This window comes from Xenia sp. Carnegie-2017, unplaced genomic scaffold (genome assembly GCF_021976095.1).
Source record: "Xenia sp. Carnegie-2017 unplaced genomic scaffold, XeniaSp_v1 HiC_scaffold_44, whole genome shotgun sequence".
NCBI classification, from domain to species: Eukaryota; Metazoa; Cnidaria; class Anthozoa; order Malacalcyonacea; family Xeniidae; genus Xenia; species Xenia sp. Carnegie-2017.
Window position 1 is genome coordinate 334434 of NW_025813509.1, and position 25068 is coordinate 359501.

Sequence of the window (25068 nt, forward strand, 5' to 3'; positions counted from 1 at the left end):
TGTGTAGGTTATAATATTGTTTGGCTGTGTAGTTCAGATTAGATTTTAGTGGCTACTTTGAAAATGTTAGGTACCTTGCCTTGTATCAGAGTTTTTTGTGGTTTAATTATTCTTTGCCAATGGGTAGTATTGCTAAATGTAATGGTCCTAATTATCATTTACACAATAGGATAATAACATATTCCAGAAGAATGCATTCATTTTTCCATATGATATATGTATGATAATATAATAAAAACTTTATTGTTTTTTGTAAAATTTATTATAGGATGATACTCCATACTTACTCCATAGTTACTCCAACTTGTGTTTCACCCTATACTATATTTCATACTTTATTGGCACTCCTTCAGCATCAACCAGTTTATCTATATGATATTGTTTGCACTAGCTACAACTCTCACTCCAAAAAACTTCTTTCAATATTATCATTTAGTATACATATGTGCATTTTGAATCATTATGATTGGTAATAACAGCTTGTGGATTATTTTCTTTGGCAACCCCTGATTAGTGATAAGCCGAAAGAAAATAAATTTAATAGCTTCTCATGCATATTTACTACTGTATTTTATACTATGTATATGAAGTTTTATATCAGAGTTTTCATGACCGAATTCTTTGTGTTAAGTTTCACACACCTTCTGCAGAATCATATATTTTTCTTGTTACATATTTCTTGAATACCTCTTTTAGGAGTTTTCTAATTTTTCATTTCTAATCTTTTAATGTGATAACTTTTATGTTAGAACCATGCCTTAAACTGTCTATCTTTCTTCTTATTTAGAAACTTGATTTCATTGTTTAGACAGTCACTAAATACAAAATATTTGCATAGTACATGTTAAAAATCAGGCATTCATTGGGAAACATAGTAAACATTTTTATTGATAATCCATTAGCCACTCTTTCTCTGGATTGACTATTATGTTTTTTAAATTCTGTTATACTTATACTATTATTATGAGATATTTTTGTCAATGAGCACCATTTAAATCAGTTTACCATTGCTTTTAGTTTATGGCTTACTACATTAATCTTTGTAGGCAAATTTGCTATCCTTATAGGCATTGTTAGGATGGCTATGTGGCCACTACCCCATGAGAATCAGTCCCTGCTAATTATTGAATTTGCTAAACTATTAATTATTATCTGTGTTCTTGCTGATTCATCATCTGTTGACAATGTAAATGTTTTATTAGTTTAGGATTTATATTCACCAATACATGTCATCGGCACTAGGATATTACTGTGTTTTTAGTCCAGTGATGGATTGAGGTGATGTTTGAAGGGGGGAGTGCACCTTCAAGCCTAGGCTAGAAGGAGGGTAAGATGGGTGCAAATTTCCAAAGAATTATTAAATGCAACAAGTAGTTCATCTAAAGCAATTGTCATTGAAGTTCAAAGTAGCATTTGGGACCTGGAAAAGTTTTCCCCGTAAGTTTTGCTTTTTATCGTTAACATTTCTATGCTGTCTTAGACATTTCTATGCTATCTAGAAATAAAAAACATTTTCTGTGTTTCTATGGAGTTATAGAAATACGCGGAAAAGTTTTCCCGTAAGTTTTGCTTTTATCGTTAACATTTCTATGCTGTCTTAGACATTTCTATGCTATCTAGAAATAAAAACATTTTCTGTGTTTCTATGGAGTTATAGAAACACGCGGAAAAGTTTTCCCGTAAGTTTTGCTTTTATCGTTAACATTTCTATGCTGCCTTAGACATTTCTATGCTATCTAGAAATAAAAACATTTTCTGTGTTTCTATGGAGTTATAGAAACACGCGGAAAAGTTGGGAGAAATGAAATTACGTTTCAAGAACGCGTGCACGAAGTGCGATCGCTTCAAACAATTTCAAATTTTATGTATTTTCAAAAATTCAAATTTTTTAAGTTTACTATTTTCTAAAGGGAATTAGCATAGCTATTACAACAGGAAAAATACTCCAAAAAACATCCTTTTGAAAACTCAAGATTCGTGTTATATTGACAAAGACAAATTTATAAACGATATTTCCACTATTTTAAAGTAAATATCCTTTCAATTAAAATCGTAGATTTGTCTCTTGTTAATAACTCGAATCTTGAGTTTACAAGATGATGTTTTTTAGTGTGTTTGTGCTATATTTCTTTCAGTAATCGGCTGAAATACTTTTTAGAATAGCTAAGCTTTATGTATTTTTCGGAGACTTGTTTGAAATTTGTGCGGTCTTTTATTTTGTGGATTTTGCAAAATTTGTCTGATTTGAGAGTTATTTTGACTTATCATTTATGTATAGCTAATCTGACTTTGTCCGATTTTTATTGGGTTTGAACGAAAGCTAATCGTAGTTGTGCAAATGTCCTATTGGTTCCTGTTAACAGGTGCAAAATGTAATATTTCTATCAACTTTTTCCGAATTTTGTCAATGAAAGTCAATTTGAAAGTCTAACTAAAAATAATCAACGTAAATAATTTTAGAAGGAAAGGTCCTACCTAAACCGTGTCATACCTTCTTCTGAAACATCGTCGGTACAGAATAACTATTACCGATATTATGAGGATTAAGCCAAAGCATGCACCCACTGACGGTAAGACGATGTTCAAAATCAAGTTGTTCTTGTCTGTAGTCCTCGTTTTCGTCGATACGAAGAATTTGGAAGAAAACACGATTTTCACTTGGGTTGTGTTCCTAAAACTTGCCCCTCCAGAAATAGTAAACAAATGAACAAAAATGTAGACGTCTTTTTCATTTTCTGGTATGGAGTAAAATTGAAGTCGCATAGATGAATTCCACTGGCCTTCCTTCATAAGCACTTCTCCTAATTCAGGAGATACTTTGAATGAACTTTGTTGAAACTCGACTTTCCACGATATATTTATATCTCCAGTCGAACCTTTGAGTCTCATCAGTGGTAAAAACATTTGTTTACTATGAAGTTTAGGATCGTACATCACACTGTCGTTTTTGTCAATGTATCCATAAGGCATCGTGGGCGACATATCTGATGTATAATTTCATGTCAGCAGTACTAGATGCGTATTAGCTCCCACCGACAATCTTGCATTTGTTTTTTCCATAAAAAAATTTTACGTCAAAAACCCTTGAGATGATAGTATGGTATAAAAATGCTTAGAAGTTTTAAAATTTAAAAGAAGCAATGTTAAAAACGTTGACTTTGTTGTTAAATGCAGCTGCATCAGGTTTACATGAAGTACACATTTATATATTCACCCATTTACAAATTTATAAATTCAGAACATATGATTATTAAGATACTTGATGGTTTACCCAAGCTAAGGAGCCAGAGCTTTCCCAATAAGCAAGTTGCAGTAAATATAATTCAATCTGCCGTATTAAAGGACATTGGCAACGAAAATTTTTTTTCATACGTTTATCATAGATAGCTATGGAATACTTAATTTCGTGTTTTCGTGTCTCTTTTGAATTTTGCTGTTGAGAAAATTTGACATCTCAATGAAGATGGTTTGAAAGAATTTAGACTATGTTTTGATTAAATAAACCTCTTAAAACTTTTTTGTGTTCACCACTAAAACCTGTGTTCAAGTGATTTAAAAAGGAGAAAGCAATCATCGACATATCCTCTGTAGAGAATAGGTTTGAATTTGTGGGGGCAGTTTTTCATTCAGTTTTGTTCATGGAAATACATGAATATGTTGGCAAAAAGAGGGCCAAGTGGCTACCCATAACAACACCATCAATTTCGTGGTATAAGCTGTCGTTAACATAAAGTGGCAATTTCTTACAGATAGCGTGTATTGTAAGTTTGTTCACCAATTGATTTCGTTTTCTTGCGTTGTTTGAGTAATGATTTCAACTGGGTTTCACGTTGTAGGGTGACTTTCACAGAGTCTTCGTTTATCAGTTCAAATTTGGAGGAATCGGAGAGGATTTCTGACATTTTGTTATAGTAGTCGGTTTATCAAAAATGACACGCTATACTAACTCATTAATGTCAAGTATTCTTTCTCATAGTAACTCCTCCAACCACCCTGCTTCTCCAGATGATTTTAAAATCATCTCATCCTGCTCCAACATATTCGAACACCCAAGGCAGCTCCATCCCTCTTAAGCTTTTCTAGTCTCAACACCTCACCCTAACTATACATCACCATCACACTTACACATTCACAGTAATCTGATACCTCAAACTATGTAAACAGCTCGATATTATATCTTTTCATTTTTGAATTTTAATGACTTTTCTTACACTGAAACAATCATTACTAACTGAGAATCACCTAATTGAAAACGAGGCATCTTAGGCCCCGTCTACACGTATCCGGATTCATTCGTATCCGCAAATATGGTAAATATGTTGTGAAAGGACGGTCCATGATATCTGTACTGTAAGGGTTAAATAGGGAGGTTACACCATAAATTAATAATATAAAGTTATTAAAAGAACATTGTATAGCGTCATTTGTATGTGAACATTTACATTGAGGTATGAAAAATTACTATACTCTATAAAGATGAAAAGTGGAGAATGAAAAACATGATCAAGGTTTTATAGAATTTCAATGAGTTGATATGTGTTAAATTTTGTTTGAAATAATATGAGGTTATTATGAAGGATCACGGTGGTCTATTTTTACAATTTGAATACAAACAAAAGAAATCATCTTTAAACCAAATTTTTGTGACCAAATCTTTCAATCTGTAGTTGTCAATATAAAGAGACCACGTCTTGACCTCATTCAACGCGTTTAAATTAAAAATATCGTTAAAATCTTACGATTTCTTCTGCGTTTTAATGTCGTTATGCAAAAGTAACGATGCATGATGTTGTAGGGTAGGTTATGATTCATTAGACCTTAATGAATTTAAAAACTGGACTTTAATTTTGACGAAATCTTCATTGAATCTTGCAGTCATATCTTGATAAGTTAAGGTTCTGAGAATGGTTTAAGGGCGTTCTGATTGACGTCACCAACATCTTCAAGCTCAAAATTATAATATTAGCGTTATTTAATAGGCTAATTATATTTAATTAATAAATAATTGGCGTAATATCGCTTAATAATGGTCAATTGTTACTAGCATTTAATATATATTAATGTAGGGAGAGCTTAGTTCTTTTGTTTGGCAACAATACGTTTTGTTTTTAAAAATTATATTTGATAGATATCCGATAATTTGTTCAAGTACAAACAATGTATTTTAACCCTATAGAGGCCGTTGTTGCTCACAGGCAACAATCACCAAACGAGATGTGTAAGAACTTTTGAAAAGGCACGGCTCCCAGAGGGTTAAACAATCATGTGGAACAAATACATATAATGACATGCTTAACACTATTTATAAAGATACCTTTCACTTCAAGCCACATATAAACCACGAGGCGTCATGGAAAGTAAATGTTGTTCATATAAGATAGAACAAGACTTTACACATAGACGACAAGTATAAAGATTTGTGATTGTGCCAAGAAAAATAAAGTTGTTGCCTTCAACTCTCCTCGAAGACAAGTTACCAAAACACGTCTCATTTGATTGCAGATGTATTTAAACGTGTTGATAAAAAATCAAGACCGCCAATATCTGAATGCTACTGAACAAGGACATACTGCACATATTTAAACATTTGAAAGCCACGATGTACAGATATATACTATCAGTATTACGTCTTAAATGTTGATAGCAGCAGCAAAAAGAAACTTCAAAATCAAGTATGAAAATAGATCCTACGGCTGGAAACTACAAATGTAAGTGTCTAAACTGACGATAATTGATAGTTTGTTTTTGGATTTATCTCTATTGTTCTTGTGAAACTCTCAATGGTTTTTATTGATGCTACTGATTTCTGGTTTGTTTCTTCAATATCACATTAGTTATAACTGAATATATGCAATGAATATAAATAAACTAAATTTGCCATCTGTCTCCAATGCACTTTGTGGTTGAGTGCATAGAAGTGCAGCTTTCATAGATTAAGGTGTAGACTTGCAATGAACGAAAGCCGTAATTGTTTTTTGCTCGTTTTTCTACGACTCTACTATATTTTTAGTAGTAGAACCTCGGGGATAACAGAAGCCCTTAAATTTTTTCCTAACCTTAACTTAGCAACATATGACTGCAAGATTCAATGAATATTTGGACAAAAATAAACTCTAGTATATAAATTCATTATCGTCTCATGAATCTTAACCTACAACATCATGCATCTTTGCTTTGCATAATGACATTAAAATGCAAAAATTGTAGATTCTAATGAATTTTTTGTTCAAATACATAGAAGGATTACTTATTGTCTTTGAAAGGTGAAAAGCTCAAAGGAGCCAATCACAATAAAAAATTTTAGTCATGACGTAATTTAAACAAATGTTAACAACCGAAACTTAGTAACTTTAACGTTGTAGAAAGAAAGGTGAATTCTGTCTTTTTACTGACGAAGTACTGAAGTATGAGTTGCATGGAATAATCAACTAGTCTTAATGATAGTACTCATAATATGAAAGCTTTCAATGTAAAATGCTTTGATAACGATGTAAAGCCTTTGATCCTTTGAAACTTGTTACATCTTTCAAACTCAACCGGCTGAAGCTATTCGTGCAATGTTGGTGAATGTTCTACCATTTGGATAGTCAAAAGAAAACATATAACAATTTGCTCATTCGCAATACATCTGATTAAGAATTTAAAAACGCAAACTAACGTCATATGTAGAGTTCTTCGTCATGAAATCTCGTAGATATGTTTCATATTTTTTTATATTGTAGATCCCACATGGATAGAGTTGTGAAAGTCCCTTTACCACCTGTGTCATTCACTTCAATTACTCTTACTAGTTTGTCATTACTCATGTGTCATGGTGATTCATGGCGAAAAATGTTCATTTGCAGTTTGGATTCTTTGTGGATGTTAGTTGTTTGTTCATATAATGATGATGGGCCCCATTTTTATACGAGCCCACCAAAAGGTGGTCAGCTGACATTCATAGGAAATCAAATCTGCACTAAGCATTCTTTGAGTGATGATATAACTGGGGGTATTAAAGTGATCTTTTTTCCTTCACTTAAAGTTACCATAAGAGTGCATTGTAAACAGCAATCTATCGAAATGGTGATTCATAATACCAGTAGCACCTTTATTGGTTACGTCGATTACTTTGTGTATGGAATGGTATAAACATATTGAATGGATATTCCATAACGGCATTTGTACATGTGAGCATTAAAATTGAAATGATTGGACTATAATCTACGAAGATGGAAAACAAGCGAGTGGAAAAACATGATCTATGTCTTGTGGTTTGTAAGTTGAGTAGATAAGGATTAAAATTAACTTATAGGTATGAGTAACTGCATGAGGTATTCAAAATGGATCCCGATGGTCTATTTTTTTAATTTGAACTATAATCATAAAAAACACCCATATTAGTTAAAAAAAAAGTCATTCAATTGCTGTGAGAAAATAGCTGGCTTTCACTCTCTACTTTTTACTAATTTTATTAAACATTTATAAACAAAATTGCAATGCTGCAAGTAGGGTTCATTAAATTTTAAGATAAAATGTTACGATATACACAAGATACACGTTACGATATACACGTAAAACTGCGCTGTAAAAAGTGGAAGAGACCTACTAAGACGCCTGGATCAGACGGACCAGGGCAATGCTTGAAAATCAGGTATTAAAGTTTTGTTCTTTTTTAAAATATATAATTTCTGTTTTTATTCATTCATTATGCTGACATTTATAATGTGTTTTTTATAGAGTAGCTATGTCTGTAGGGGTAATAACTAGACATTGAATGAACGATCAAGTTGGACAGAAGCACGAAGAAACAAACATCCTTATTGAAGGATTCCCACTTGCGACTTTCGTTATGCATACTATTAATCAGCATAACGCATTTTTAAATTCAACCGTTAAAAATTTCCGTAAAACTAAATTTTCACAATTGTCAAATTTTCGGACAAACACACGAGTGAAAGCCAGCTATTAATGAAGGTCTTAATAAAGCAACATAGAAATTTTGATAGAATGAAATCTAGTAGACATCAAAAATAATTTGTATGCAAGTCACGAGACGTCACTTTGGTCATTTCATTTTTTATTGTTTGTTGGTCTGTGAATGATCTGGTCGAACGTACTGAATGAATTTTTCATATGATTTCATTTCTTTTCTTCAAACACAAACAAATAGTGTAGTCAGCCCACTTTTTTGTCGCCGCTTTTTTTGTCGCTTTGCAAATTAAGATACGAACGACGAAGCTACGGTCTGACTACGCTGCATGCTAAAGTAGATCATCGGGATCATTGAAAACAACAAAAATATGAAACATTTTAAAACAACAAAAATTTTACTAAATTTTTCGAAATTTTGATCTTTTTATTTATTGGAGGGTTTTTTACCGGATCCACCGGTTTTCCCTCCCATCTCGTTTTGTGTTGGAAAAAAAACAGTGTCCACATTTGTGGCCAAGCGAAGTCATTTCTCATAACATTATTTATTGTAGCTATCATGAATATTCACGTTTATTTTGTATTTCTCGGCCTTTCGGTATATTTCCCAAAACACTGCGTTTAATAAATATAATGGCATACATTTTGAAAGAAATATGTACGCAAGTTTTGTGCTCAGTCAGATCTTCTGAGACAAATTTTTTTAATCTTCCGCATCAACCGACTTAGCGAGAAAATAAAAATAATTTTAAACAGTATGGAAGTGTGATTTGCGTACATGATGAAAACTCCATGATTCTTTCATCTCACTAAGGAGTCCTTTTTACTTAAAATATTGCTTTAAACATGAGCAATGAGACAAATTTTTACATTACTCACGGTAATACGCTTAGCCTAATAATATTAGCACACACCATTCGACAATTTTCTTTCCTACCATGAAGTGAGATGTTTTATGTCTATACCAAATACATTCGCAATGATATAGAGAGAAATGATAACACCAAATACACAGACACTAGCATTATCTTAATGACTATTTTCATTACATCCTTTCCTGTTGTATCGACAGTGTCCTTTCTCATAGCTAAGTAATGATAATTGCGTGCAGTTGATGTTTGAAATGTATTCGTAAGTTACAATGGTTTATTTAATAACAAAGTTTCTTTATAATATGAACTGACTTGTGCAAGAATATGCATGTACGGATTTTTGCTCAATGAAGGGAAAAATCCATTCACAGTTTCGAAAATAATGTCTTAATCATTGGCATTGAAATCCTGTCTTAGATAGGTGATTCTCTATTCCTGCGTTAAAACTTGTGAAACTTTATAAGATTTAGCAGTAGTCCTTCGGAATTTGACTAATCTCAATGTTATTATGTACTTTGCGTGAGATTCTTATTTTTGTATTTTTATTTCTATAACAATTGTTTTTAGTCAGTGATGTATACTTAGTTATATAACTAGAATGTTCTACACAGATGTCATAAATGTTTTATAATACTGTTTGTTAAAGGAAATCCTGGCTCACTCTTCATCTTCGTTCGTTATTTAAATGTGTTTATGAAACAAAACTTACATGGATAAAAGATTGTTGTAACAATAAGGTATGAATTAAGATCGCTATTTTTTAGTGATATTGATATTTATGTGGTCGCGTACTTTATATTAAATCTCTCGTCTTTGTAAGGTATGCGACATGTAAAGAACTAAAGCAAACATAATTTTGTCTACACGGTCGTCATATATGAAGTCTTATTGCTAAAACAAAGATAATTTGTTGAAAGTAAAGCGAGATTCTGAAACTATATTACTAATTCTACATAACAAATTTGCTACTAAAGCATCTCGATAATGTATGAACGAACATGCATGAGAAATCATATTTAAGTTGATATACCAACTTTCTAACTATTGAAAATAAGCTGGATGGTAAAGGAACAGTAAAACCTGTTCAAACGTATGGGGAAAAGCAGAATAACAGAGTAATTTCTATATATATGATGCTTCCTTTTTCTTTATAAACTGTAACCGACACTAGTGGCTGTCCCCAAGAATCGAAACAATATTTTTGTTAATGTAAACTTACGAACGCGTAATTTATTAGTACTTCTAACTCTTTATGGAAAATATTCGAGTCATTGCGATCTGGATATAAACGTGAACAATCGGTAATGATACTTTACTTATATCTAATTCTAAGTACATTTTCTGTATGTATCTAGTTGACATCTACTATCAATAATACCAAATGTTGCGTGTGGGTGCCAGAACTTTTATACCGTAGGAGTTATACAAACTATACTTGTCTATAGAAAAATGGGAATACGTGAAAATTTATGTAGAGGGGAACATGTCCAATTCGAAAATTAAACTCGACTAACCTGAAGTCGAGGTTTGATTGAAATTCTATGAGTTACTGTTCAGGAACTAGGAAGTCATGTGAGATAGAGCGCGCGATATCAAGATCAGTTTTTCAAAAATTTGTGAATGTCCACATACATATTGGGGAGGCAAGTAGCATTTAACATCATTTGAAAAGAAGCAAGTTAGTATTTGGGTGGGTGACTTCCTAGTTCCTGAACAGTAACTCATAGAATTTCAATCAAACTTCGACTTCAGGTAACTCTCGTTTAATTTTCTAATTCTATTTCGTCACTGTTCTACGTAACTAAGAAGTCATGTGAGATTTTAAAGCAATGTGGACATGAGCAATAACTAATCACAAAACAATATAATTGAAATTTCACATTTCATGTCTCACAAATTGCAGAGAGTATATCATTGCCAAAATTCTTCGCCTCAATTGGTTTATTAAGTTTGTAAAGTTTGTTCATTACGTCATGTAACTGCATTCATAATAGTGTTCATAGAAATATTCAATGCATTTGCCGCAGAAGTTGATGCAGTTCTAGTACTGTGTGCACTGTAAACCTCAGTATTTATACCAGCATCTTTTAACACGTATTTTAACCATGGGGAAATGGTCGCTAAAGTGACCGAATGATAAGGTTTTTGATAGCTCAATAGGAGTTGTCTTGCACCATTTCATATGGGTGCAGTGGAATTTAGAAATAGGGACAAGTAATTAAATACACATAACTCAGGCTCTGGTGGATAAGACCGAAATTCTAAAGGAGCAGCATGCTTAACAGGTTTAGATGTTTTGAGCAGTTGGTGCACATGAAAACTATTCGATCTTTCTTGTCCATATGAGAAATATCCAATGCATGAAGTGTTTGGCATCGCTGACCAGATAATAAAGCTAAAAGAATTACTGTTTTAGTGTTAATGATTTCAAACTGAGATCTTTCGAAGGGTGGAGATTTCGAAGATGTTTGAATACCACTGAAACGTTTCAGACCATGGCATATCTAGGAAGAGCTGGTCTTGCAACAAATACACCTTTAAAAACCTAGCAACGAGTGGATGTGTATCAAACGAGATGCCACTTGGTAGCATTAGGATAGTAGATAAGGCGCTCCTTGCAGTATTAATACCGCTGTAGGATAAAACTTCCTGGTATAATTTTGTAAGAAAATTAATGCCTCTTCTACAGAGGACGCGACAGGATCGATATTGTTTGCGTTGCAATATTGTCGCCAACGGTTAAGGTATGTAGAATAGTAATTCTTGGTACCGGTCCGCCAAGACTGCTGGATGATTTGAGAAGCCTCTGGTGAAATGCCTCTATCAGCGAGGAGTTCCCCGATAAATGGCAAAGTAGTAGCTCCAGTTTTGTATGGAGAGGGGATTTGATCCGAATGCGCTGGAAGAGTTAAGATCATTCTTTCTCTAGGTAAAACAACAGGATGTGCTATAGCATCTGCATTAAAGCTGTGTTGTGTTAGGGACTAAGACTAGTCCTGTGCTTTTATCTTGTACTATTTTTGTAACACTTGCGAAATTATGCTAAAAGGTGGGAACGCATGAAATGTATAAATGGCCCACGATATCGTAAAGGCGTTGACAGATATAGCATACGAGTCAGGTTGGTATGAAACATAGGGTTTCACTTGATTATTCAACCTTGACGCAAACAAATCAATGTTCGGAGTTACGTCTAGTTTTGAATGGCGCACGTAAACAGAGTCAAGTTCAACTGCCATTCTGTTTCTGCGTGATATTTGAGATTCTCCATCCGCAGTGACATTTTGTAATCCTGGAATGTGCGCTGCTGTCAACCAAATATCATACGAAATGCAGCAGGTCCAAACATTGCATGTCAACTTGTGAATAGACCTTGAGTGGCATGTGCCCATTTGATTAATTCAAGTTACAGCGGTAGTATTATCAATTAATACCTTAACATGCTGACCTTTTGTTCTGAAGAAAACGACTCAAGGGCAAACAATACCGCAAGAATTTCCAAATAATTTATATGATTTGAAGCCTCCAAGAGCGTACAGCTACCCCCTGCACATACACCATTTAGGGAGCAGCCCCACCCTGTCGACGACGCATCTATTGTTAGGCATATGCTAGGTTCATTGTGTTATGTTTATTAATTTATGTTAATTTAATAGGATTTACGTTATTAGTTATGTTAATTGTTATAAAGCTTAAATATATAAAAGGAGTTAACTTGTACTATCTAGGCAGTGGTAACATACACATAACTGAAATATGCAACACTACACATTGTGAGTAACTTGCCTGTATGTCGTGCCTATTGATGACTGCCACCATCGTAAATCATGTATGGCCTCTAAAGACAAGGTCATTGTCTTGTCAAAATTACCCCGGTTTAACTTAAGGGCATCGATTTTATCCATTTCCAGCCAGCGATAATGCAACTGACCGTACATTACGCCCAAGAGACTCGAAGTGAGAGTGCTCAAAACCAGAGAAACATCTCTTATTTTTGGGTGAGAAACTTGTAGCAACTCATGACACCTGCGTTTTATCTTCTCAGCTCGTTCTGCCGTCACAGATATTCGCATAAGAACTGAGTTGAGTCGGAAACCCAAAAAAGTAATTACTTGTGAGGGAACTAAAACTGACTTATCCGGATGTACGTAAAACCCCACTTCACTAAATAAACAGATGGTATCTCGAATATTCCAAACACATGAAGCGTATGTGTCGGATGTCAGCCAAGTATCATCAATAAATCCAACCGAAATGTGTCCTTTTTGACGTAAATTTGAAAAAACAGGTTTGAGGTGTTTTCTAAATTTTCGTGGGCAGATGGCTAGGCCGTTAGGAAAACAGACAAATTTATATAGTTTCCCTCTCCACCAAAATTTGAGAAATTTTTGATATGCTGGGTGAATAGGTACAGAATAGTAAGCATCTTTGAGATCGATGGATGCCAAGAAACAATTTGGTTTCATAGGCCTAATAGCTGACCAAACACACTCTATTTTAAAATGGTGATATCTGATAGGCCTTTTCAAGGATTTCAGATTAAGAATCATGCGAAAAGACTGTCTTTTTGGGGCAAGTGAAAATTGGAGATACAAATTCCCGATTCAGGGTGAGAAATCTGCAAAACGCTTTTTTTGCGTAATTTGTTTATTTCTAAATCAATATTGTTCATTTCAACCTCGGGTAGCTGTATTTGCTTGGGTAAAGCTCTTTGAATCGGAATTGTGTCAAATTCAATTTTTTTCCTGACACTGTCTCTAAGATTTTCTTATCAGAAGTGAGTGTTTCCCATGCACTTGAAAAATATGATATGCTGCCAGCCTGATAGGTCTCCAAGCTTTTATTTAAATACGCTATTAGCGTGGGTACAAAAGAAGAATACTGGTTCACCTGTACAGTCTTAAAATTTTTTAAAAATTCAGTCCTTCCTACTTGCAATCATTCATTGTGTCCGATCGTTTCTTCTCGAATTGTTTCATCTTCGACCGATGGTGTTGCCCTGATGACAGGATAAAAAGGGCGCCATTGTCGTTTCCCTTGTTTGGAATGTTGCTGCCAAGTGGTATTAGAAGAACTTGTTGTCGCGTTGCCAATCTTGTTGGAGTGCGAATGTGATTAATTTGGGTTTGCATTTCATCTCCAAACAAATATTCCGTAATGAGAACATGCGATGCGCATAAAGTACTAAATTCTCGATGGAGATTGGGACGTATAGCGTCACGTCGTCGTTGAGACAATTCAAAACTTACATGTACCAGGATCGCTATGATATCAGCGTTCATACGAAAAAGATTATCAATATTCAGTTCGCTGCCCTTATTTCGAGCAACCAACAGATCATTCGTGTTTTGTGCTGCTACACGACCAACATTCGTATCTGATGGAATGGCACTCAATTGTAAATTACGCCCTCTAGCTGTGCGGTCTAATTTTCCCCAAATTTAGGGGCTTACCTTAGGTACAATAATGGGATCGCAGTTCTTAGGCCTAAAATATTTAGCCTGTTTTTTCTTCAATTGCTCGTCACTAAGCTTATCCAGCCAACGCTGGTTGATAATTGAGGCGAGCTTCTCGTTTTCGATTGGTGAAGTTTTCTCGGTTTCGTCTAGAGTCTGCGAAATGTCTTCCAGCAACGGGTCCACTGCTAGTTGTTCTGCTTCAGATTTACGCTTGGTCGAAGGTTCTTCGTTTTTGTGCCAACAAGATTTCACAATCTGCATCATGCCCTGATTAAGGAATTAAAGCACTTGCTTTTCTCTTACGAGTAGATTCTACTGTAGAAGATACTAGAGGATTCACTCATTGCAGTCATTGCTTCACTCATCCTACAAAGGGCGGTTGCCACCTTCAAATTCTTTGATGTGACTTGCACTTCTTCGCTTTCTTCCATCATTTCACCTTGATCATCGTGTTCAGCAAAACCCAGGAGTGCTGCTTGATCTCCGACATCATCTCTTGTCGTATACTCTTCACTTGTAGAAGCCATAATTCAAGAAATTTGTAATATAGTGTGGAAAGGAACTTTTTGTAACTGATCGCTGTGAAATCTACGCTCGAACTGATCTTGATATCGCGCGCTCTATCTCACATGACTTCCTAGTGACGTAGAACAGTGACGAAATGGAATTATAGATTTATAGTGCCATTGTCGCACAACCTAAGATTTCTGTTGTGCGGGATGCTAAATCACGATTCTTTTGACGACAAACGTTGGTTCATTACCATGAGTATTAATATCAAAAAATGCTTATCCAATTCGTATCTTCAAGACTTCAACTCAATGCGTTACCATGCATTCATCAAATGCGTCGATAAAATGCGACCATCAAAAATGCGTATTGAAACAACCAGAAACAGCGTTTGCAGCCTCTATATATACTAAACATTCAACAAGATAAAATTAAAAAGTTTCCTCTTTGCCACGATTGGAAAGAAGGTCTTCCTCAGCAACTCAATGCTTTAAACTTCCCATGATAAATGCATGTGCGTAATTTAACGTAAATAGTTCCCATTTTACCATGCTCTTACTTCTTTAGTAATGTTCCTGCTTAAAGAAAGAGAAAGATACTTCACTTGTTATGATTATTTATGAAAATTTCTTCCCGTATACTATTTTATACTGATAAGTTTTACATCGTCCATATTATTATTATTGATAAATTGATAAAATTTACGACAATCCAGGTCACGTTGCCAGAAAAACTGTCTGTTGCTCATTTCTTTTGCTGTTTTTCAGTTTTTCCAATTTTTATGAGCACAAAACGGTTAAAGCCACAAAGAATTCAACATAATTTATGTATTTTTTTAATGATCCTTTTATTCGTTTGAAAATGACTGACTCAAGTGGTACCAGCTATTGTCTGACTATAACTGCTAATCTTTGGTTTGGAAACTCATACTTTGACAAAAAATGGCCATTTGGATCGATGTTTAGATAAATTTTGGCCTATTTTCTATTCTAATAATTTTTCAGAATCATATTGGTAATTTATTATAAAAGTCTATTTAAAAAACATAAATCTGGTGAGAACCATATATGGACAATGAACATGATGTCTACATTTCAGCTGTATCCAATTACAAGGAAGTGAATCAGAATGATCTCGTGATGAGCCCATCCTTTACATTTGAATACACACGTCTACACTACAATACAACGAAAGACAAAAATGAAGAAATATTTCATTATAAAACTGTGAATTTACGTTGTGCAACGAAGAAATAAGTGTTGAAACGTAGAAATAGTCGTTTTGGGTCATATTTGGTAAGTAAAATTCTATAAAACATTGATTTTAAAACATTGTTTAGCTACTCTCAGCTTTACTATCACTATCACAGCTTTTACTAACGTTTTATATTTGAACTTTGATATAAGTTTTTCAGTTGGCGGTTGATTTATTTAATTTTAAAGTTTTGTAACCTATTTTTTTCCATTATTTTTCTTCGTTTTTAGTTTGAAATTCAAACAAAGGCTTCTCGATTAAAACCAAACATTGTTCATTAAAGTAATTCAGAGTATTTACAGCATTATATTCTAAATAAACTTCTTGTTTGAAAATGGCTTCACCACCTCAAAAACTGAAGATTGAAGCAAACGGATCTCGTTTAAGTAAACTCTTGATAAATAAAGGAACACAAGCTTTGAAAACAACATTGCAGTTTATTTTAAATTTGCGTTCGTCAAACCTAAGCGATGAACTTAATAAAGCCTCAAATAAAAGTAAATTGGAATCATTAAGAAAAAGAAGCGTCATCAACAAAGAGCAATGGAACCTTCTTTATCCACCAACTGGTTTGCCAGATCTTGAAAACTTTGATATTTCATTAATGACTGTCTTATTGCGTAACATATGTTGTCTAACAGCGCCACATGGTGGATGGGATAATCTTCCTTTCTCTTCAGATACTTCAATCTCAGCAAATATTGCAAGAATAAAGTTTTATCGAAACAAAGTGTACAGTCACATAACCACGACTAGTGTAGATGACAGTGAGTTTGAGCATTTGTGGCAGGAAATTTCAAAAGCATTGGTTGGTCTGGGTATTCAACAAACTGAAATAGATGAATTAAAGAAAGCTCCCCTCACTACCGATGAGGCAAATTATACTAAAATGTTAAAAGAATGGTATAAAAAAGAGGAGCAGCTTATTGATGTCACTGAAAAAGTCAAAGAAAATGTGAAAGTAATAGAAAGAAATGTTGTAGAGATGAAACAAGAGATGGCAAAAAAAGTTACGAACATAAATGAGGATGTAAAGAAAACAAAAGCTGATGTAGCAGAAGTAAAAAAAATATTACAGGACAAAACATATTCAGATGTCGAAAAGCTTGGAAAGTGTAAATTCAACGGTCTTATAAAAGATCTTAGCATGAAATACCTTGAAGGCACTAGACAATGGTTATTTGAAAAACTCGACACTTGGTTTAAAGATAGAAGTGAAGATGCTACTAATGTCATGATTTTAATTGCCGGTCCTGGTGTTGGTAAAAGTGTGTTTGCTGCTGAGGTGTGTCGACGTTATTCTGAGAAGAAGAAACTTGCAGCTTGTCATTTCTGCAGATATAATCGATCAGATTATAGAAATCCTCGAAAATTGATAGAATCATTGGCTAGTAGCATGTGTGATACAATATCAAATTTTAAAAGTAAACTGAATGAAGAATTACAGAGAAACAATTCCAAAGAATCGATCACCGATGAATTCCTTGTTTTATTAAATAATCCATTGCATTCATTGGAAGGTCATGAGCCAATGCTTTTGGTTATTGATGCCTTAGATGAAAGCCAAGTTGATGGCAAAAGTGAATTGTTGGAATTGATTGTAGAAGAGTTTGACCGACTGCCTAAATGGATTAAAATCTTCATCACCAGTCGTCCAGAACTTCCTGTTCAAAAGGAGTTGAAAGACAGGAATCCTGTGGAAATTACAACTCATCCTCGTGATGTAAACAACGAAGAAGACCTGCACAAGTATTTGAGACATCAGTTGAATGATCGGGTGCAGAAAAATCGCTACCTTCTTCCGTCATTAGTTAAAAAATGTGAGGGATCATTTCTTTACGCTTATCACGCACAACTGAGCTTAAAGAAAGAAGAAATTGAGCTTACAGACGAGAAAATTGAGCAATTGGTCCCTAGTGGGTTAAGCGGTGTTTACACAAAGCAATTCAAAAGAGTAAAAGAATTGTTAACGAAGAAAAGTACCAAAAAATCTGTTATCTCAGAAACTACTTTCGTGCAATTTCTTGAATTGTTGGCTGCCTCTCGGGAGTTTTTACCATTAACTTTCCTGTTCAGCTTTTTAGGTTTTTCTGATGACATCAAGTTTGAAATCCGCAGTAAAATCATTGAACCGTTATCTCAAATTTTGCCAATTTACGATGATTATTTGACCGTGTATCACAAATCTCTAATTGATTGGTTGAAATCAGATGGTTACGAACAGCATGAGTTTACAGTTGATCCAAAAAATGGTCATAAGTTCTTATGGCGTGTTTGTGAGAAAGTGTTTGAACAAATTAAGCGTAGGAACATTTCAGAAGATCAGATGAACATTGCTATGATTAGATATGCTTTGAAGAATGGTATCTATCATATGTCAAAATGTGACGAAAATGTTGACTATAGTTGGGCAGATGTTGTCAAAGTGGTTGGTGCGAGGTTAAGGAGTGTGGAAGACAATGACATGCATACCATTAGCTCTGAATTACCATTAGGTATGGTTTTTCCACTTTGACGTTATGTACTAAACTTTATAGTTTTACTGTATGTGTTTACTGAATATACTCTAAAGTAGTAAACTCAAAATGTTTTATCTCACCAACAAATTTTCTTCTCGGAGATTGTCATATATTTATAGTGACTGTATAGTACATTATTCAAAATACCTTTGTTTTCTAAACTTTTTCACTGCACCATATGTATAGTACATCTTTCAAAATACCTTTGTTTTTCAAACTTTTTACTGCACTATATGTATAGTACATTATTCAAAATAGACTTTGAGTTTGCAGAAATAAAGGTTCACTTTACCAAGGTGAATAAGAGAAACAATACGTGTTAGATAATTTAGAGTTAAAGCATGAAATGCCCGAAACGAAAATTCAGCAATCTGTGTTATACTTTTTTTGAACAGACATTTTATAATGATAATGACTTCCTGCACTAATTTATGCATATCACTTTACATTCTGGAGATATCACTTTACATTCTGGAGATATGAAGTTTTTATTATGTCCGATTTATCTGTTGTCACATTGCATAATGAGAACTAGATGTATTAAATATATTTGCTGATACATTATTTTAACATGGCGGAGTTTCCTTCTATTTGGTGTGTTAAAGATATAAATTACTGCGTACCATTATCAACGTAAAGTTGTCAGGAAAATTGAGGGTATTTGAAACATTGTAGCGACTCATTTTGCATGCAATATTATGTCACCAGTAATTGCAAGGACTTCAGTATTTTCAGAATGAAAAAAGTCATGCAGTAAAGGTTTTAGAAAGCACTCTGTCATTTCAAAAGTTCTGCTTAATACAGATATAATTTAACTAGCAAAAATTTCGTTTTATTAGCACTTTAAGATGTCCAAAGAAGGTTTGCGAGAATAGTTGTTGAGATCGAACTGCAATGTTAATGTTTGGTAACAAAAATAAGATAGTCTATGTAAAAGACGAGTGTCGAGAATAGAAAGAAAAATTAAATGAAGCTATTTTGTTATCTTTTGATATGAAAAATTTTTTAGTCTCTAAAATTATATGCTCTCAAAATTTTAATTTAATATTTTTGAAAAACGCAAGATTACTCCTTAAGAAAAATTCATGAAATTACTTCAGAGAGAAGTTTTTGTGATTAATTGTTTGGTATAAGCTAACCTCGAATGTTACCAGTTAAAAAGTTTATGATATGTCTAATGATTGTTAATACGTTTTTTTAAAGTGTACGGTATCAGTAGCCTTTCCTAATTGGGGAAATTTAAGCTATTTTAATGTATTTATTTTGTTTCTTTGACCCTTGATTATAATCTTTTTATCTAGAAGAGTGGAAATACATTGATGAATCAACGAAACATAGAGAATTGTTTTTAAAATTGATTGAATATGGGCGCAATCCCAGTGTTGAGGTTAAAGTTGTGGGCAATGTACGTGTAATATTCTCAGAAGAGTTTTGCATTGGCGAAGGAAGTAATGCAACCCGTGTTTATCTTGGACTGGGTAAGGATGGTTACGGTAAAGCAGTCAAACGAATACATCGAGATAGCTTTATCCAGCTTGCACAGCAAGAAAAGAAAATTTTGAATGATATTAAAGCAAAAAAGTCGAAATATGTTGTGAATTATTTCTACTTAGAAGAAGATACTGGAACGGATTATGTTTATTTGATCTTAGACTTATGTGAAGAATCACTGGTGAAGTTTGTGGAAGATTCTACTTTGCATGATCTTCAAAAAGCTCTTCCTGATATTCTTAGACAAATTTTAAAAGGATTAGCTGATCTTCATAGCGACCCAAATCCTATTCTACATCGGAATTTGAAGCCTTCCAATGTTCTGCGAGACTCAAAAAGTCAATTTCTGATAGCTGACTTTGGCATAAGTCGAATAATGAAGAATGACACGACAACATATAAAAGCAATTCTTCCATGGGAACCCAGCATTGGATAGCTCCTGAATCATATTGCGAAGATGATGATTCAGTAAACAAAGCGCGTGACAAAAGAAGGTCTGATGTATATGTAAGTGTAGGAATGTAAACATTTGTAAGTTGTAAACAAACTCAACGTTGTTAAATTGCATTTTGATGTAACGCTTTTTATTATTTTAGAATGCAGGGATGTTAGCTTATTATGTAACAACAAAAGGAAAACATCCTTTTGGAATTCAACGGTATAGACTACACAACATGCTGAATGGAAACCCTGTTGGTTTGAAAGAAATCAAGGATGAAACATTAAAGGACCTTCTGTTGTGGATGTTAAATCTAAAACCTGAAGACAGACCATATTCTAACGAAGCATTAAAACACCCATTTCTCATTTCAGATGATGAGAAGTTTGAAATGTTATGTGAAGTTGGGAATCTTCATCAGATTAAGACAAATGATCTCCAGTCAAGTGTCGTTCAACAATTGAATAGCGAATGCGTACTTTGGAAAAGTCAAATTAATTGGGATGTCTATGATTATTTTCGCACGTACGAGAAAAATGGAAAAATTTATAAGGTCCGTTATACATCTTCATGGGCAGAATGCTTAAGGCTCATTCGAAATACTCGCCAGCATTGGGACGATCGACCTCTACCACAACCAGAACCATTTTATAAGATTGGCGATTACAGGGCGTATTTTCTCCGAACATTTCCTAATCTCCCTGTTCGGGTACATGCTGCGGTCAGGTCAAATGAAGAATTGAAAAACAAACCAGAACTCAAGAACTTTTTCAGAACACCAACAGTTCCTCAAAGAACACCCCCAGATCCTTTAAGAATACCAACAGTTCCTCCAAGAACACCCGCAGATCCTTCAAGAACACCAACAGTTTCTCCAAGAACAACCGCAGATCCTTCAAGAACACCAACAGTTTCTCCAAGAACACAACCGGTTTCTCCAATGCCACCCCAGCGTGAAAAAGATAGTAAACTTGAAGAGACATTAAAAGGACTTACTTTAAAGAGAGATCAGTATAAATTGGCTGCTCGCGATTGTAACAGAACTGGTGACAAAGAAAATGCAAAAAAATATATGATTATATCGAAGGTGAGTTACTTCTAAAGGAATGGAAATGAAATTTAATGGAAGCATTGTAATCTATTCTCCACAGGTCGTTTTATGGTGTTCTACAAATGCGCGAAATTGATTCCTAATCTTAATCCCTAAGCCTAATCCTTAATCTCGTTGTAGTAGGCTATGTCCGTGATGTTGGAGATTGAATTAGAGCTCTATTTGTTGCATAAGTGATCTATTAAAACTTTTGTTTAGGACTTCGATATTGACATTCAAGCTGTAAAGGATGGAAAAGATGTTGATCTTACACAATGCCCTCCAACTCCCCCTGGATTTCCAGGTACAAGAATGATAACCGGGGGTTGATATACAAGCTCAAAGTTCTGTTAGCTAAATATGGGTTGATGTAAAACTTTCAACGCAATTTTTTACCATAAACTTTAAATTTAATTTCATCTACCATGTCGAGCGAAGGACCGATCTGTTACGTAAAATTTAGGTGGTCAGCCGGTTACGTCAACAAAACCCAAATCTCCTTAGGTAAATTGTCCCCAGACCTCTTCACAGTTCTTCTAGTATCTGAAGCCTAGACCTCTTTCCTTAATTGTCTTCCCTTATTTAAAAAAATCGTTACTGGTCAACCATTATTAAACATTTCTTCATAGGATTTAATTTGAAAAGCCAATTTCTTGATGAACATTACAACATCAAAAAAGACGTTCATGAAAAATTCAAAAGGTATGTTTAGGAAAACAAAATTCCTTGTGTCATCGTCTGTGTTAGCTGTAAGATAGGACAAATTAGTATATGAATAGATAACAAAGGTTTATAGATACTTATAGGCGCATTCTGTTTAATTTAGATTCTTTATCCTATTTTTCATTTTATTATAAAGCATATCGTGGATATGTGGCAACTATGGAACAGTAAGAAAAAACAAAGTTATACCATATCCTCATTTGTATATCACAGTTGATGGTGTTGAAGAAAGGTCCGATGAAGATTTAAAGAAAGAAATTGACACGATATTTGAATGGCAAGCATCAAAATTCATTGAAATCAGGCGTAAACCTTACAAAAAACCAAAGATTCGTTATTTATCAAACTTCCGCGCTGTTCAAAATGATGATGCACCAAATCCAATGCAAAGACTTAATGATGTTGTTTTGGAAAACCAATCAACCAGGGGCTCTCATGGTACAATGACAATGTTCTGTAGCAAAAACAATAAGTATTACGCCTTGACATGCGCACATGTTGCTTGTGGCGCAAATGACATGGTGGACAGTGCATTGACTTTTAACCAGAAAAAAGACTTTTTGGCCTTTCGCGATGCCGTTAAACACCTTAATGAAGGTACAGATTATTTTTACAAACTACCAAACAGTGGTAATGAATTTCTACTTCCCTCTTTTCCTAATGGCGTGTTTGGTCATTTTGACGAAGAAGTTGATATTGTGAGAATTTTCATCGGTGATGAACTTTGTTTTCAGGAGCTTGGAGCAGATGACATGGAATGCTTTGACTTGACTTTAGGTGAGGCAAGTGAAGAACTTTGCGACAGAATCGAAGAGAGGGGTGAATCTGTGAGAGTTCGTACAGATTATCATAACATTGGATTTATAAGTGAGCGAAGTTTTACTCACTTGACAAGGCCTTCAAATGAAATCGAGAGAGAAATCATTTTTCAAAATGCAGTGAAGGTCAGAAGTAATTGCCAATTTCTAAAAAAAGGTGACTCTGGTGCACTTGTTTATTTTTTGGATAGACAAAGAAAATGGCAACCATTTGCATATGGTGTATGTGAAATAGATGATGATGATGATGATGTCGATGATGGTGAGAGTAGTTCTGTTCATGTTGGTAATATTGATGATGATGATGGTGGTGATGGTGGTAATGTTGATGATAATGATTATGGAGTTGATGATGGTGGTGATGATGGTGGTGATGATGGTGGTGGTGGTGATGGCAGTAATGTTGATGGTGATGGTTATGGTGATGATGATGGTGGTGATGATGATGGCGGTAATGATGATGATGGTGGTGATGATGATGGTGGTAATGATGATGGTGGTGGTGATAATGATGGTTATGATAGTGGTATTGAAGGTGATGGGGGGGTGATGGTGATAATGTGATATTTGAAGGTCCAAGTATGAGGACCTTCATATGTTTGAAATTAGATAAAGCTTTAACTGCTGTTAAATTGAACAATTGTAAATACATCAGATCAGAGGTCTAAAAAGCAATCCAGTGTAATTGGAACAAAACCAAACGATAGCACAAGTTTCTACTAACATTGACAAGAAATAAGGAGACATAAGATTGTTTCTGAATGTTTTCTAATTGGATCCGCTGGTGGACAAAATATCTTTTCTTCATGAATAATCATTTGCTATTTTTTATTATTATTTATTTCGAATACTTATTTACCTTTTCTAATGTAGCTGCACGCGTATGCGCAAACGTCCCAATCATAATTTATACCGATAATATATATGTAAACGCTTATTGAGACATCTTGTAAGTCAAACAAAGTCGATCTTAACTCAAAGAAGCATTGCAAATAAAGAAGTTTGATAAACTTACTAAGTTTAAGAAAAATATGGAAATCAGTACCTGGATTGTTTTACGAATGTATGCAATCTTTGTAAAAACAATCCACTATAACGAAAAGTTTAGAAATCGTAAAACGTACATGTTTGGACGGGGCCCATACAATAAAAGAGGAATCATATATTCATGTTACCCCTAAAAAAGCTATTGATTTCAACGGAGCTAAATGCGGCAAAACTTGCATAGAGCTGAAGGACTTCTAAGAATGTGCATAGAATGCAATATCGTAAACATCTTGATCGCTTTTTCAAAAAAGATTGTTTCTGAGATGATAGTCGTTGATCGATTCAATTGACGTCATATTATTTCGGTCAAGTTTCATTGATGTTTCTTTCATCACAAACGTCAACTGAAAACGTCATTGTTGAATTGCAATAATCTTCATATTTTGAGCAAAAATTCTTTATCGCCCACCTAGCTATTTCATTTGACAGCATTTAGTCAATAACCAGATCTTTTTCTTTCCAAACATGCCCTTTTTCCCAACTTTTACGCGTCCAGCAGCGATAGGCTCGTCTCGGAGGTGTTTTCTTCTTTAAGGTTGAAGGCTGCTTTATCTTCATGGAAAATAACGAGTTTACGTAAGAATTATTTGTGGTGGTGACAAAACACAGTAGAATTGCTTGATATTATTAGTGTAAGACACTGGATTCGGTCACAACGCAGGTCAGCGGTAATTTTCTGCAAACGTCATACATGTTTCCAACCCTCAATGTTAAACAACTTAAATTTTCTGTCAAAATTATGGAATACCCAGAGTTTTCGTGATTTAATCGGTAATGAGCTCTTGTTTTCAATTTGGTTTGCATAACTTCGAAAATTGAAATCTTTTGGAAAGATCTTACATTTTGTCAAAATATTTACTTTTAAGCCGATTTGTGAGACTGACTTAATTAATTTTGTCAGACAATGAGTTCAACTGCTGAGCCGATATCTTAA

At 34.2% G+C, this 25068-nt stretch overlaps 1 protein-coding gene across 1 annotated transcript in view; it reads left to right on the forward strand.

Annotated features, from left to right (window-relative positions):
* The window catches only part of LOC124456230, a 156674-nt gene extending 132919 nt beyond the window's left edge, over positions 1-23755 (forward strand). The window contains exons 5-12 of the mRNA XM_047006715.1: positions 15851-16047; positions 16237-18501; positions 19827-20524; positions 20614-21543; positions 21766-21850; positions 22176-22248; positions 22406-23523; positions 23697-23755. Of these exons, the coding sequence (XP_046862671.1) occupies positions 16341-18501; positions 19827-20524; positions 20614-21543; positions 21766-21850; positions 22176-22248; positions 22406-23523; positions 23697-23755 (5124 nt within the window). The 5' untranslated portion in view covers positions 15851-16047; positions 16237-16340. The remainder of the gene's footprint in view (positions 1-15850; positions 16048-16236; positions 18502-19826; positions 20525-20613; positions 21544-21765; positions 21851-22175; positions 22249-22405; positions 23524-23696) is intronic.
* Positions 23756-25068: the final 1313 nt, after the last annotated feature.